The sequence below is a fragment of the Budorcas taxicolor genome, chromosome 12 (genome assembly GCF_023091745.1).
Source record: "Budorcas taxicolor isolate Tak-1 chromosome 12, Takin1.1, whole genome shotgun sequence".
Taxonomy (NCBI): domain Eukaryota; kingdom Metazoa; phylum Chordata; class Mammalia; order Artiodactyla; family Bovidae; genus Budorcas; species Budorcas taxicolor.
Window position 1 is genome coordinate 2,603,924 of NC_068921.1, and position 15,548 is coordinate 2,619,471.

Below are 15,548 nucleotides of genomic sequence, written 5' to 3' on the forward strand. Positions count from 1 at the left end.
GCTACTTACATTATGGGAATAATTTTGCTTGACATTTGTTTTAACCAGTAGTCTGTGAATTTTCTCAAGGGCAGAGAACATGTTTTTTTCAGCTTTGTATTTCTCATTCATCTGGTCCCATCACTTCATGGCAAATAGATGTGGAAGCAGTGGAAACAGTGTCAGACTTTAGTTTTTTGGGCTCCAAAATCACTGCAGACGGTGATTGCATCCATGAAATTAAAAGACCCTTACTCTTTGGAAGGAAATTTATGACCATTATGACCAACCTAGACGGCATATTAAAAAGCAGAGACTTCAGTTTGTCCACAAAGATCTGTCTAGTCAAGGCTATGGTTTTTACAGTGGTCAAGTATAGATGTGAGAGTTGGACTTCAAAGAAAGCTAAGCACTGAAGAATTGATGCTTTTAAACTGTGGTGTTGAAGACCTTTTGAGTACCTTGGACTGCAAGGAGATCCAACCAGTCCATCCTAGGGGAGATCAGTCCTGGGTGTTCATTGGAAGGACTGATGTTGAAGCTGAAACTCTGGCCACCTGATGCGAAGAGTTGACTCATTGGAAAAGACCCTGATGCTAGGAAAGATTGAGGGCAGGAGGAGAAGGAGACGATAGAGGACGAGATGGTTGGATGGCATCATGGACTCAATGGACGTGGGTTTGGGTGGACTCTGGGAGTTGGTGATGGACAGGGAGGTGCCGGGGTCCAGCCCTGGTGGATCCAGGGTAATTCAAAGCTGGGACGACATGGCGAAGAAAAACTTATTTATTTAGAAATATAAAAGAAAGATTAGGAAAGGACAGTGTAGTAGGAAAATTTAGTGGGGAAAAGAGGCTGAATAACTTGGTTTATGTGGAGAACTAATGAAATCTCAGGACAAGAGATTTGCACCATCTATGTTAGGCCACCAGCGTCCGTTTGAATAGCGGAGAGTGCCCTGCCTTGGGCTCCCTCTCTCATGGATCTTAGAAGCTGGGGCAAGTAAGTAGACATGGCAAGCCTCTACGCCCCAGATGGGAATTCAGCCAGAAAATAGAGTAAGAAAAGAATACACGGGGGAAACCAGTCTTTCCAATGACTGGCCCATCCTCTTTTGTCTGGAAAGGCCTTATATACTTTTGATTGTACATAGAGATCAATGGATAATACAAAATTATGTAGCATCAGCAGCCCTGACTCTTATCGAGACCAGGCTTTCTCTCTGTATACCTAGTTGTATATACAAGTTTTAGGTGATTTACATCATCTTCTGGCCTGAAGGCCAATTAACATTTTACAGCAAGGGTTTGTCAACCAGAAGACTTATTTGTCTTAAAAGTGTTGTTCTTCCCAAAGTCTGGGAAAGCACTAAATAAAGAAAAAAAAGCACTAAATAAAGTTACATTCTTACATAGCAAGGATACAACATTTTATAATGAGTAAAAGGAGTACAGTGATTTATAACAAAGAGAAAAGTAATTAACTCAAAAGTCCAGTGTTGCTAACATCAAAACTACTATATTCCTATTTCTGCATCCTGATTACATTGATTAATATCCTCCCAGGTGCGTAAAAGATAAAGGATATGGAGGCCTGGTGGCAAACATTACCTCAACAAACTCTTCACCAAACTAATTCTTAACTCTAAGAGGCTCTATATCTTTAAGATGTTTTGAGCTTCGTGCCTCTCACAGTTGGGGGCTGTAAACAGTCCACGAGTTGTAAAGCAGACCGGTCAGATAAGTTAGAAAACGTTCAAAGGGGTTTCAAGCCAAGGCTTTTTTTTTATATGCAGGAGACTGTTAACTGGAGCTCTGAATTAACTCTTTCGGGGATAGCCCCCTGTAATGTCAGGAGAGTATAGTATAGCAGACAGTAAACAGACAGAGTTTGGTTTCGGGGTAGATGCTCAGGCAGAGGACCCCTTGAGACCTGACTCGCCTTGCCCGCCAGCCTCTCCGCATGAGCTTGTCATGGGTGGGATGTCCTGTGCTGCCTCCCGGCAGGGAGGCCTGGTGTGCTGGAGCCCATGGGGTCGCAAAGAGTCGGACACGACTGAGCGACTGAGCGGAATGAATGCAGGATCAAGCACACAGTGAGCCCCTACTAACAGCTGCCTGACTTGATAACGAACAGTTGTTTTAGCAGTGGCGAGACACCAACCTTCGAGCAGCAGTCAAGTCCTAAAGGGTGATGTAGGACAGGGGCTCAGGCTCATCATCCTTGGTTCAGGGTGGACAACAGCTAGTTCTGGGGTCAGGATCGATGTTTCTGGCACGAAGGCTGAGACAGGTTCAGTGATGCTGCATGGAGTGTGTCATCACTTGGTGCCTTTTTCTACATGTGTAAAGTTAAGGGCAGGAGCCTGGGCATTGGCAGACCTAGATGCTGTTTCAAGTGACCTTAGCTTCTCTTACGGTGTCCTGTTACTTATACAGTTGACCCTTGAACAGGATAGATTTGAACCACACGAGTCCACTTATAAGTGGATTTTTTTCCGTTGTGAATACTATTATACTGCACAATCTGAGGTTGCTTGAATTTGCAGATATGGAGGAACCCCAGATATGGATATAGAGAGCTGTCTGTAGTCATACACTGATTTTTGACCAAGTGGGGGGTCAATGACCTTAAGCTGTGTTGTTCAAGGATCAACTCTGTATAAAAGTGGGAGGTTCTTCAGCTTCGTTCTAAAACCATTTGAGTGCTTAGTCTGTGCCAGATGATTTAAACACAGATAAGAAAATGGTCCCTATCTGGTAGGTTTATTCCACCTCTGACAATCCGTGATATGTTTGTCTTTTTCTTCTTTAGAGCACACTTGGAAAGAGAGGTAATAACTTTTGTCTGTAGGAAACAGATAGTGCTTTCCTTTGGCCAGGAAGTAAATTTGAGACCCGATTACCATTTTTGCTTTTTGAGGTGACTGTATTTGTTTCATAAAGCCAAAAATACACCAGAAAGCACTTTGCACTTTTGATGTCATCCTCTGTCTGGAAGCAGTAACAGTTTCAAAGCCTAAGCTTCTTTGAACATTTAAAGGTGGTTTGAACATTTAATCCAAGACCAGCTGCCCCTCTCCCTCCTCTTTTTTTTTTTCTTCTTGTTAGTATTTCACCTCTTTTTTTTCTTCTGCATTGAGACCCTTTTAGGAAGTGCTAAATGGTAATACACTTAGAATTCTTGAAGCAATTAAAAGAGAAGAGTTTGGTATTTCCTGTCATATAATTTTAAGAAGTAGCTTTTGTGTTAAGTTAGTGCTTAGCATGTTGCTTTTTGCTGTTTTAAAGCAATTTTTTTTTCCATTACAAATGTCATACTAATCTCTGTCATTTCTATTCATGAATAAAAGACACTTGCACAGAGCTTCTTCGTCCATGAGTGCAAGTTTTAGTTAAACCACATGGTGCCCTATGACACTGTGCTGACAGGCACAGAATACATAGCACAGATTTTGCTTCCTGAAGATTGATCGTTTATAGATCAGTTGATAATTTTTTTTCCAGGTTGCTTCTTACATTGATGATGAGAAATTTTTCACTTCTGTAGAAAGCTATGGATTTTAATAAACCTCTGTCAGGACTGCAGACCTGCCTACTCAATATCACTTTCTTATCTTGAACATCTTTTCCAGGAAAGATAGGAAGTGATATTTGGCCCTATTCTTAAAAATAACATTGCTGAAAATTGTAGGGGGTGAGGGCAAAGCTTTTGGGACGATGAGTTTGTGAATGATAACTTCTTAATACAATAAGAAGTTCTTATTGTAAGAACTTGCAAATTTTTAAGAAAAACAAGAAACCTTTTTATGCATTTATTTTGTTTTAAACCATTACATACTCAGTAATTGCATTCACCAGCTTTCATTTTATGTTTAAATATTAGTGCTTCTTTTGTTATCAAGAATCTTTGCTTGCTCTCCCTGCATCCTGTTTGACTTGCCTTGTTTTTGATATGTTTTACAAAATGTAATGTGTAGTCTGGCTTTCAGAAGGCTGTTGCCAGCCTCTCTGATTTTATTGTCGTTGATAAATTAATTTCCACCATGAGTTAAAGGCTTATCGTGTAAAGTAACAGGGTATAGTGCTTCTTTACATTCAGCTTTTATAGAGAATTAGTTCATGCATAATACTTTGGCCACCTGATGCGAGGAACCAACACATTTGAAAAGACCCTGATGGTGGGAAAGATTGAAGGTGGGAGGAGAAGGGGATGACAGAGGATGAGATGGTTGGATGGCATCACTGATGCAGTGGGCATGAGTTTGAGCAAACTCTGGGAGCTGCAGTCCATGGGGTCGCAAAGAGCTGGACACGACTGAGTGACTGAACTGAACTGAATATGCATGAGTGGGTGTAATTTTTGCTATAATGACTCATATTCTGCTTTATAGAAGACAGTTCTTTAGTTTGTCCAGAAATAGTTGATTTGAGAACTTCTATGGATCCCAGTATTCTATAATTATATAGTTGTTATATTAGTAATGATACATTTTTGAAATAGCTCTGTTCTATTAATATTATTTATTAGTCAGACTTGATTTACCTGGATTGATATGCTTCCTAAATTTTATAGTGGGCTCCAACATGAACATACTATGTGCATGCGTGTGTGTGTGCTAAGTTGCTTCAGTTGTGTCCGACTCTGTGTGACCTTACGGACTATAGCCCTCCAGGCTTCTCTGTCCATGGGATTCTCTAGGCAAGCATACTGGAGTGGGTTGCCATACCCTCCTCCAGAGGATCTTCCTGACTCAGGGATCAAACCCGTGTCTCTTACATCTCCTGCATTGGCAGCTGGGTTCTTTACCACTGGCAGCACCTGGGAATTATGTACAATAGTATCTTATTTTTCCATTAGTATAATTTTAAAGTGTTTGTATATTTTGCTATAAGGCATATTAGGAATAGTAAGTTTATTTTCCATGATGATTGAAAGTGATAGCAGTATGAATGATCTTAAAAAATTTATATTAGCTTTAGAATATTTTTTATGGGTATACTTTTGAAAACGGAGATTGTTGAAACTTCACCAAGTTTTATTGTGAAGTACTAAGTCAGGAGGGCCTGATGAGCAGAGTCTGTCCACATATCTTAGTGCCAGCTCTTAAAAAACCCTCTAATTACTTCTTGTGTGTTTGATTTCAAGCTTCCCTGCTGCAAGTGAAATTAGAAAAGTACAGAATAGGATGTCATCAAGGAGTAAGGTGGGATGTTATAGGTGTTTTCATGAAATGTGAAAGTAGATTTGAAAGGACTATAGGTAATTTGTTAAGTGCATTCTTGAATTATTCTTATGGATAAGAGATGAGTAAAATAGTTTTAGAAGAGTCTGTCAGTCTAAATGGCGGATCTTTTTTGGGTGGTGGTTAAAATCAAACTGGTTTTAGAAAAGGCAGAGGCACCAGAGATCGAATTGCCAACATCTGCTGGATCATTGAAAAAGCAAGAGAGTTCCAGAAAAACATCTTACTTCTGCATTATTGACCATGCCAAAGCCTTTGACTGTGTCGATCACAACAAACTGTGGAAAATTCTGAAAGAGATGGGAATACCAGACAACCTTACCTGCCTCCTGTGAAAACTGTATGCAGGTCAAGAAGCAGCAGTTAGAACCAGGCATGGAACAGCAGAGTGGGTCCACATAGGGAAAAGAATACATCAAGGCTGTATATTGTCACCCTGATTATTTAACTTCTATGCAGAGTACATCATGAGAAACACTGGGCTGGATGAAGCACAAGCTGGAACCGGGATTGCCAGGAGAAATATCAGTAACCTCAGGTATGCAGATGACACCACCCTTATGGTAGAAAGTGAAGAAGATCTAAAGAGCCTCTTGATGAAAGTGAAAGAGGAGAGTGAAAAAGTTGGCTTAAAGCTCAACATTCAGAAAACGAAGATCATGGCATCTGATCCCATCACTTCTGGCAAATAGATGTGGAAACAGTGTCAGACTTTATTTTTTGGGATCCAAAATCTCTGCAGATGATGACGGCAGCCATGAAATAAAAACATGCTTTCTCCTTGGAAGGAAAGTTCTGACCAACCTAGACAGCATATTAAAAAGCAGAGACATCACTTTGCCAACAAAGGTCCGTCTAGTCAAGGATATGGTTTTTCCAGTAGTCATGTATGGATGTGAGAGTTGGACTATAAAGAAATCTGAGCACCGAAGAATGGATGCTTTTGAACTGTGGTGTTGGAGAAGACTCTTGAGAGTCCCTTGGGCTGCAAGGAGATCCAACCAGTCCATCCTAAAGGAAATTGGTCCTGAATATTCATTGGAAGGACTGATGCTGAAGCTGAACTTCCAATACTTTGGCCACCTGATGCGAAGAGCTGACTCATTGGAAAGACCCTGATGCTGGGAAAGACTGAGGGCAGGAGGAGAAGGGGATGGCAGAGGATGAGATGGTTTGATGGCATCACTGACTCAATGGACATGAGTTGGGGTAAACTCTGAGAGATGGTGATGGACAAGGAGGCCTGGCATGCTGCAGTCCATGGGGTCACAAAGAGTTGAACCCCACTGAGTGACTGAACTGAACTAAACTAATATCAGAAACTGAATATTTGTAGGTGATTGAGTTATGTTCACCTTAATGTTGTATATGCAAATGAAGAAAATGGAATTTTTAAAGTAATATTTTTATTTTTCATGCAAATATGTTGGTGTTTATTCTTACTTTCTAAGGAATGTACTATTTTGTGTTAAGTAAGACAGTGGCATTATATCTTGGTATGTGACTTAAATTTTTTTATTCTTAATAACATCCTGCTTCTGATTATGATTATTAACATTCCATTTTTCGAAGACTACTGCCCAATGGCATTATATCTTGGTATGTGACTTAAATTTTTTTATTCTTAATAACATCCTGCTTCTGATTATGATTATTAACATTCCATTTTTCGAAGACTACTGCCCAATGGCATTATATCTTGGTATGTGACTTAAATTTTTTTATTCTTAATAACATCCTGCTTCTGATTATGATTATTAACATTCCATTTTTCGAAGACTACTGCCCCACATATGCATAAAATCAGACATACAAACATTTATGCGAGCACATATATTCAAAGAAATATAAATATATTTCATATTATATCTTTTTCTTTCCCCTACTTTTTAGAAGATAAATTGTTACCATTATTTTATTTATTGTGCTAGGTTTTCCAGATCACCGCTCATTTTCCTATGGCACTTTTACTATAGTAGGTGTGAGCTGTTGTCTGTTGGCAGAGTTATCCTAGTTACATACATGTTGTTCTTTAGTTGCTAAGAGAAGGTGAAAGTGAAGTCGCTCATTTGTGTCAGACTCTTTGCAACCCCATGGACCATAGGCTCCTCTGTCCAAGGGATTTTCTAGACCAGAATACTGTAGTAGGTGGCCATTTCGTTCTCCAGGGAATTCTCCTGACCTAGGGATCAAACCCACATCTCCTGCATTACCAAGTGGATTCTTTACCACTGAGCCACCAGTGGAAATCCCAATTACATACATACTCATTATATTAATGGGTTTACAGAATGGAGGTGGTTGTGTCAAGGTGGAAATACTTATTTGAAAATAGTGATGAAGCTTTTTAAAAAAATGCAGTTGAAGTCTGAAATTTTGAGAAATTGTTAACATGTGTAAGGATGTATTTTAGTGATTCGGAAAATTCTCACAGAACATGCTTTTTACAGTATTTTGACTACTTTTTTTCAGTAGTCTTTATCTATATAGACCAGAGTTCTCTCTCTTCAAATATTGCTACCTTGCCCAGTGTCTGCTTTTCAGAAAAGTCCAGACTGGGGCTTGCCCAGTGGTGAGCTAGTGAATGTTTAACCGCCAGCTCTCTGGTTGAGGTGGTGCTCTGACCAGCAGCGTCAGCTGCTTCTGTCGTGTCAGTACTTCCAACATGGCAGGTTTAAACTGCTCATGTGATGTCAGTGGACATGGGGCATGGATGTGCTGGGCATACGAAGCTCTCACAAAGCCAAGTGCAGGCTGGGCTCCGCCTCCCACTGGCTGTCCCATCATTGCTGCTGCTTTCACAACTAAGGTTGTGAATCATGAATACCTTTATATACGATGTTATTCTTTTGTTGTATTTATGACTAGATTATCACAAGTGCAGAATATTTGTGAGTATATATTATTATCATGATAAAACTCAAATACTGACTTAATATATGACTGTTGGTTTTTCTGTTTTTCAGTTGGGTGGAAAGCTTTGGACGTGAGGGGCTTGGATTATTACTGGACATCTTGGAAAAGCTGATTAGTGGCAAAATGTAAGTACTGCTAATCATTATTTCCAGTTAAGCTACATTTGCATGTCCAATGATGATTCCAACACTGATATCTTTCATGCAGACAAGAAACAATTGTGAAGAAGAATCAGCACAAAGTCATACAGTGTCTGAAGGCCTTGATGAATACCCAGGTATGCACATAGGTAGCTGTATTGTTCTTTATTAGTTCTTACAGAAATTCTTATGAAGTAGAGTTATGTAATACAGAATTTACACCAAAGTGATGTACTGCTTTGGTAAGCTGTTCAGTATATAATGGAAAACTATTGAATTGTGTTGTTCTGGTTTTGTGTCAAATGAACTGTGTATCAACAGGAGATACTTGGGGATGAATAGACCCTCTTCTGCTGCTTCATTCTTCGTACACAGATTAATTCTCTTTTCGCCCGTCCTTCCCCCCTACCTCAGTACCTCTCTCTCTGTCTGCATTTTGGTTCTCCTTTCTTCTTCCCTTCCTTCTTTTGTAATTTTCAAAAGTATAGCATGAATCAGCTTGGAAGTCATACATGATTATTAAATGTGATCTTCAGTAATGCTTATTACCAAAGAATTAAGTTGGAAAAACTTAGTTTTTATAGTCTAGGAATTTAAATCTTTAATGAAATTAATGTGAACCGATATGAACAGATCCCAGAGGTGGAGAAATGATACTTAATGCAAATGCAGCAAATGCTTGAACGATGCATGTTTGAACTTCGCTGATCCACATACATGAGGATTTTTAAAATAAATACATATTTGTACTGTAAGAGTATTTTCTCTTCCTTATGGTTTTTTTCAATAATATTTTCTTTTCTCTACCTTATTTTAAAAATATAGTATATAATGCATTTGACATATAAAATATGTTAATTGACTGTTTATGTTATTGGTAAGGAGTCAAGAGTAAGCTAAGTAAATAAGCTTTTGGGGAATCAAATATTATACTCAGATTTTTGACTGCCTGAGGAGTTGGTGCCCGTAGTCCCTGTGATGTGCAAGAGTTAGCTGTAATATTGAAACCAAATATAATATGGCGAATCTGCAGTTTGAATATTTAAGGAGCATACATTAGAAGAGAGAAATGGTTTTGCCCTGTACTGAAGTTTGGTTTCTCTAACAGTGTTTCCTTTTCTTTTCGTACTGTTAATTGCAGAAGTTAGCTCTGTTCCAGGATGTGTCTCTAGCTCTAACATATAAATACATCTACCTCCTGATCATGTGCAAAAATGATAGGTGTTTTCGTTCATTAGACAGTGGGAGAGGAAATTTTACCTATGGTAGATGATGATGTGTGTTTTATAGCAAAACTGTATACTTCTGATAATTTTTAAAAATTCATTTAAAAAATAAATCCTTAGAGAACTTCATACTTAAGTACTTGTTAAATTATTAACATTTACTTTTCTATTGATTAAATGCAGCAAATAGTTATATTTTCTAATTATTTATCTTACTGGACTGTTTATGAATTTTTCATCATTTTCTGAAGCCTAAATTTCTGTTTTTAGCCAATGAAATATTTTTAACCTCCATGCTTTCTCTTATCAGGTATAATTTCAGGGAGAATTTCTGTTGTAGAAATCACAACCTGTTTCTATATGGAACTGATTGTTCTGTGAGAGTTTGATTTTAGATATATTATGTAGCTTTTGTAGAATATCTGTTAAGAGTGAATGAGTAAAGGAATCAAACTATTAATAAGGAGTTTCCCAACTGAGCCTGTAATACTTGCTGTGGTGGCAGTGGGGGTGGGGAGTGGGGCCTTCTAAAGTAGGAGTATGAATTTGGAATTTCAGTGGTGAAGGCTGAGTAGAAAAAACTCAGGAATGTTTTTTAAAAACCAAAGGAGTATTTGAATCATAATTTGAATTTGAGAAGAATGTCATGGTTAAAGTGAGGGGTTATATAGGAGATAATATTCTTACTTGGTTTGAAATTGAATTTGAAAGAGAGTGAACTTTATGTTTACTCTCAAAATCATCCCATTTATATTAATATCATGTGTTGTCTTTCTGAAGACAAAATATCATTCTGATCAGAATACATATATTCCTGCAGTAGTTTCTACATGGTATCAGCCCAAATCACCCTTCAGCTTCTGCCCGTTTATGAGCCAGGTGTTACTGTCTAGGCCTGCACTGTGGAATGCTGTTATCACGTGTGGCTCCTGAGCCCTTGAGATGTGACCACTCTGAACTGATATGTGCTCTGAGTGTGGAATACACGTTGGAGTTTGAATACTTAGGAGAAAAGAAAAAGTGAAAATATCTCATCAGTAAATGTTTTGTCGTGATTACGTGTTGAAATGATGACCTTTTGGATATATTGAAACACTTCTATGAAAATGAGGGTCACTTTTCGCTGGGCATTTTACGTAGTGCCTGGGCTTCACACTGTAATCCTCTGGGACAGTGCACTGTGGTCCTGTACCAGGTCCTGTACCAGGACCACAGAGCAGATTTAACTTTGGTCAACACATGATATTGATATAAATGGGATGATTTTGAATGTAAACAACGTTTGTTTGCTACTGCTAGGCTGTCACATCCTACTGGAAGATATGGAGTTATGTTAATGACTCAGTATTTTGATTTAAAGATGTATACCTCTCGTAGGGCCCACTTACAATCTATGGGAGATAAGTATCAAATAACAGAGGATGAATGAAAGCAATACAACAGTACTATTTATTCACCATACATCCCAGAGGATCCTTTTAAAGAGTGAGGAATTAGTTGAATAGAATTACTATTAATACCAAGCTAAAAAGGACCTTAATCCCAATTAAACTCAAGATTTGCATTAGATATCAGTATCAAAGTTAAATCTGCTCCTGGTTAAATCTGCTCCAGGAGCACCAGAGCTGCTCCTACCAGCCTTCCTTCCCCCAGGAGAGTTCCTCCTGCACATTTTGTGTGTGCCTGTTGGGGAATCTCGGTAGTCCTCACTGCTTTTCCCTTTCTGTAGTTGCTGAAAATTACCTGTGAGCAGTCATCTGTATTTGACTGATTTTCTTAGTTTTTAATGTAGAGGGAATAGTTGTATGAATTTTTTTTAGAATGTTATACATTATTTATGTTTTCTCACTTTACTACATGTACAAGTATAGTTTCTTATAAACTTCTTTTAAAAACTGCATTTTCTTCAAGGCAGTATTATTTTTTAACTAACCACTAAAATTTAACCCTTTTTTCCCATAATGTTGTAGTATGGCTTGGAAAGAATTATGAGTGAAGAGAGGAGTCTTTCTTTGCTCGCCAGAGCCATTGATCCTGAGCAGCCTGGCATGATGATGGATGTGGTTAAGCTCCTTTCTGCAGTGTGCATCGTAGGGGAGGAAAGCATGTAAGTCTCAACTTGTTTCTCTCATTACACAGTAATTTAATACAGTTTGATTCAATAATGTTTTCATTATTCTATTTTAGTCTAGAATTTCTTTTAAATAAATGAAGTATACTTAAGTAGCTTATTCAGATTCATATTGGCTGAACAGAAATGAAAATTTTTTTTCTCTTAATTGATACAGTAGTTATGGACTGACATGTTTCTATGAAAAATGGATTTCTTTATTATTTTTAAACAGTTTTGAACTCAGACCTTCAGTAAACAGTCTAAATGAAGACTTTGAAAAATATACAGATTGGTTCTGTTTCTTATGATGTTTTTCAGATAGAAGTATAAGTGAATAATTGATACTATAATGGTCGAGGGTAGAATGTGTTGACCATAAAGTGTATCGTAAAGTTTGAACTTTAAAGACATTATCTACAATTTCTAAAGCTGTAGCTAAAAAGCCCCATTATATGTATTGAAAGATAAAGATAAACCTTTTGTCTTTTTAAGAAAGATTAGTGTTCTTATTACAAGAGAGCATTTAAAAATTACTTAAAATGCCTTTTATATATGGTAAAGATATTCAAACTGAACAACTAACAGAGCAAACAGAAACGGCTTTCCCACCTCTAAGTGTGGGCAGTGCCCTGTGAGTGAAACCCCCAGCACACATTGGAAACTTGTCCATGTGGTTCCTGTGGGTCCGCTGACTGGAGCCCCGCTCAGCTGGACTTCGCTGGGGAGGCAGCAGGCACCACTCGGCCGGCGCCCCTCCCTGGATGAGGCCGAGTCTGCTGCAGTCCCAGCTGCAAAGCCACGAGTGCAGCTTTAGCACTTTCCCATTTTAAGAAGGCCACCCAAGGATGAATTTAATGTAGAAGCATGGTGTGCCTCCTCTGTCCCCCCCTCGCCTCTCTTTCCCTCTGCCCCCTATGTCTTCTTCCTCCTCCCCCTCCTCCCCTGCGTCCTGTGCCTTCTCTTTTCTCTTCCTCCTTCCCTTCTTGTCCTTCTCTTCCTTTATCCTCTTTCTCCTTTTCCTCCTTCCTCTTCTACTATTTTTCCTTTACTTCCGTATTACTTATATTATTTCTTGATTTCAGATAGATTATTTAAATGATGTTAAGAACTGTTAGGACTAAACTATGTCCACAAACTGAGATTTTACAGTATACCGGGTACTGTTAGCATAAGTATTCTTTAAAAAAATAGCAAGTATATTTCTTACATAACCATCATTCTTTATATTTGACTATAATTACTTACTACTGTATGTGTTTGGCCACCAGAACTTCATTTACTTACACTCAAGGCACAGTACGATTGTAGTGGTTAAAAGCAGTCCGGACCCACATCCTTGCTCTAGCACTGTACCATTTAGTGGATATGAGACCTTAGACAAATTGTTTAACCCTTCTCTGCTTCAGTTTCCTAACTTAACAGTATAGATTAGCAATAATACCTACTTTGGGGAAAGTACCTGATATGTAGTAAGCATTATATAAATGTTTGATAAATAAATATAGGGTTATTATGAGGAATAAATGAATATGTAACATGGTTTGGGCTTGAAATGTGCTATGTAATCACTAAGACACTTTTAAATGTTACTGCTTGTCTAGAAGTAGTGACTGGAGCGTAGTAGGTTAAGCTACTAATTTTGAGTTACTTGGGTTATTTGCTGTTTGCAGTTTAATTTGTAATTTTCCAATAGCCTTGAGGAAGTCTTAGAAGCTTTAACATCAGCTGGAGAAGAAAGAAGAATTGACAGATTTTCTTCTATTGTGGAAGGTCTTCGGCACAATTCAGTTCAGTTGCAAGTAGGTTTCATGTTTATCATTCATACGTTTTGTAAATGTTTACTGACTGATATTTAATAATAACATGTGAAACTGTTCAGATCAGTTCAGTTCAGTCGCTCAGTCGTGTCCGACTCTTTGTGATCCCATGAATCACAGCACTCCAGGCCTCCCTGTCCATCACCAGCTCTCAGAGTTCACTCAGACTCATGTCCATCGAGTTGGTGATGCCATCCAGCCATCTCATCCTCTGTTGTCCCCTTCTCCTCCTGCCCCCAATCCCTCCCAGGATCAGGGTCTTTTCCAATGAGTCGACTCTTCGTATGAGGTGGCCAAAGTATTGGAGATTCAGCTTCAGCATCAGTCTTCCTATCTGAAAAATTGAGAGTTTTCATGAGTAAAGAGACCGAAGTATACATAGAGATTTTCAAATATTTTATTTTAAGTGCTCCCAAAACATCATGTTAGATTTAAACATTATAGTATCCAAGTTACCTATTTAATATTCATTTAATTTCTCTCTTTCTTGACACAATAATTTTATTGCTGTAGTTTTTGTTTTAGCCATTGCTAATCAAACATGAGTATCTTTAAGGAATTATTGTAGCCTGATTTCTATCTTCAAATTTTTAAAAATCTAATTGGTGTGGTTGGGACCTGGCTATAGAGAACTTTTAAAGATCCTCAGATGATTCTAATGTATAGTAAAATTTGGAAACTGAGGTTGCCAATAGATATGAAGTAAGTCTGTTTTACACTTAGTAGACATTATAGTTTCAAATTTTATTTTAAAACTATATACCTTAGCCATTTAATTTTTCTCAACTTGGTAGGAATAGAAGAGCCAGATCTTAGTGTTAAATTAATAAAAATGGGCATGATATTTGATGACAAATCAGAAAATGTTCAGTTAGTTCAATCACATGGTTGTGTCTGACTCTTGCCAGCACGCCAGGTTTCCCTGTCCATCACCAACTCACTGAGCTTGCTCAAACTCATGTCCATCGAGTTGGTGATGCCATCCAACGATCTCATCCTCTGTTGCCTCCTTTTCTTCCCATATTCAACCTTTCCCAGCATCAGGGTTTTTTCAAATGAGTCAGCTCTTCATATCAGGTGGCCAAAGGATTGGAGCTTCAGCTTCAGCATCAGTCCTTCCAATAAATATTCAGGACGGATTTCCTTTCGGATGGACTGGTTGGATCTCCTTGCAGTCCAAGGGACTCTCAAGAGTCTTCTCCAACACCACAGTTCAAAAGCATCAATTCTCTTGTTCTCAGCTTTCTTTATGGTCCAACTCTTGCATCCATACATGACTACTGGAAAAACCTTAGCTTTGACTAGATAGACCTTTGTTGGCAAAGTAATGTCTCTGCTTTTTAATATGCTGTCTAGGTCGGTCATAGCTTTTCTTCCAAGGAGCAAGCGTCTTTTGATTTCATGACTGCAGTCACCATTGGCAGTCACTTTGGAGCTCAGGAAAGTAAAGTCTGACATTATTTCCATTGTTCCCCATCTATTTACAATGAAGTGATGCAGTCAGATGCCATGATCTTCCTTTTTCAAATGTTGAGTCTTAAGCCAGCCTTTTCACTCTCCTCTTTCACTTTCATCAAGAGGTTCTTTAGTTTCTCTTCACTTTGTGCCATAAATATGGTGTCATCTGTGTATCTGAGGTTATTGATATTTCTCCCAGCAGTCTTGATTCTAGCTCGTGCTTCATGCAGCCCAGCATTTCGCATGATATGCTCTGTATAGAAGTTAAATACGCGGGGTGACAGTACACAACCTTAATGTACTCCTTTCCCAATTTGAAACCAGTTTGTTGTTCCATGTCTGGTTCTAACTGTTGCTTCTTGACCTGCATACAGATTTCTCAGGAGGCAGGTCAGGTGGTCTGCTGTTCCCATCTCATTAAGAATTTTCCACAGTTTTTAGTGATCCACACAGTCAAAAGCTTGGTGGAGTTAATAAAGCAGAATTAGATGTTTTTCTGTGATCCAGTGGATGTTTTTCAGTTTGGTCTCTGGTTTCTCTGCCTCTTCTAAATCCAGCTTGAACATCTGGAAGTTCTCAGTTCACGTACTGTTGAAGCCTTGCTTGGAGAATTTTGAGCATTACTTTGCTAGCGTGTGAGATGAGTTCAATCGT

The 15,548-nt window shown here is 38.5% G+C and overlaps 1 protein-coding gene across 1 annotated transcript in view; it reads left to right on the forward strand.

Annotated features, from left to right (window-relative positions):
• DIAPH3 (diaphanous related formin 3) overlaps nt 1-15,548 on the forward strand; it is a 571,880-nt gene that overhangs the window by 160,275 nt on the left and 396,057 nt on the right. The window contains exons 6-9 of the mRNA XM_052650016.1: nt 8,191-8,265; nt 8,348-8,417; nt 11,477-11,613; nt 13,313-13,418. Of these exons, the coding sequence (XP_052505976.1) occupies nt 8,191-8,265; nt 8,348-8,417; nt 11,477-11,613; nt 13,313-13,418 (388 nt within the window). The remainder of the gene's footprint in view (nt 1-8,190; nt 8,266-8,347; nt 8,418-11,476; nt 11,614-13,312; nt 13,419-15,548) is intronic.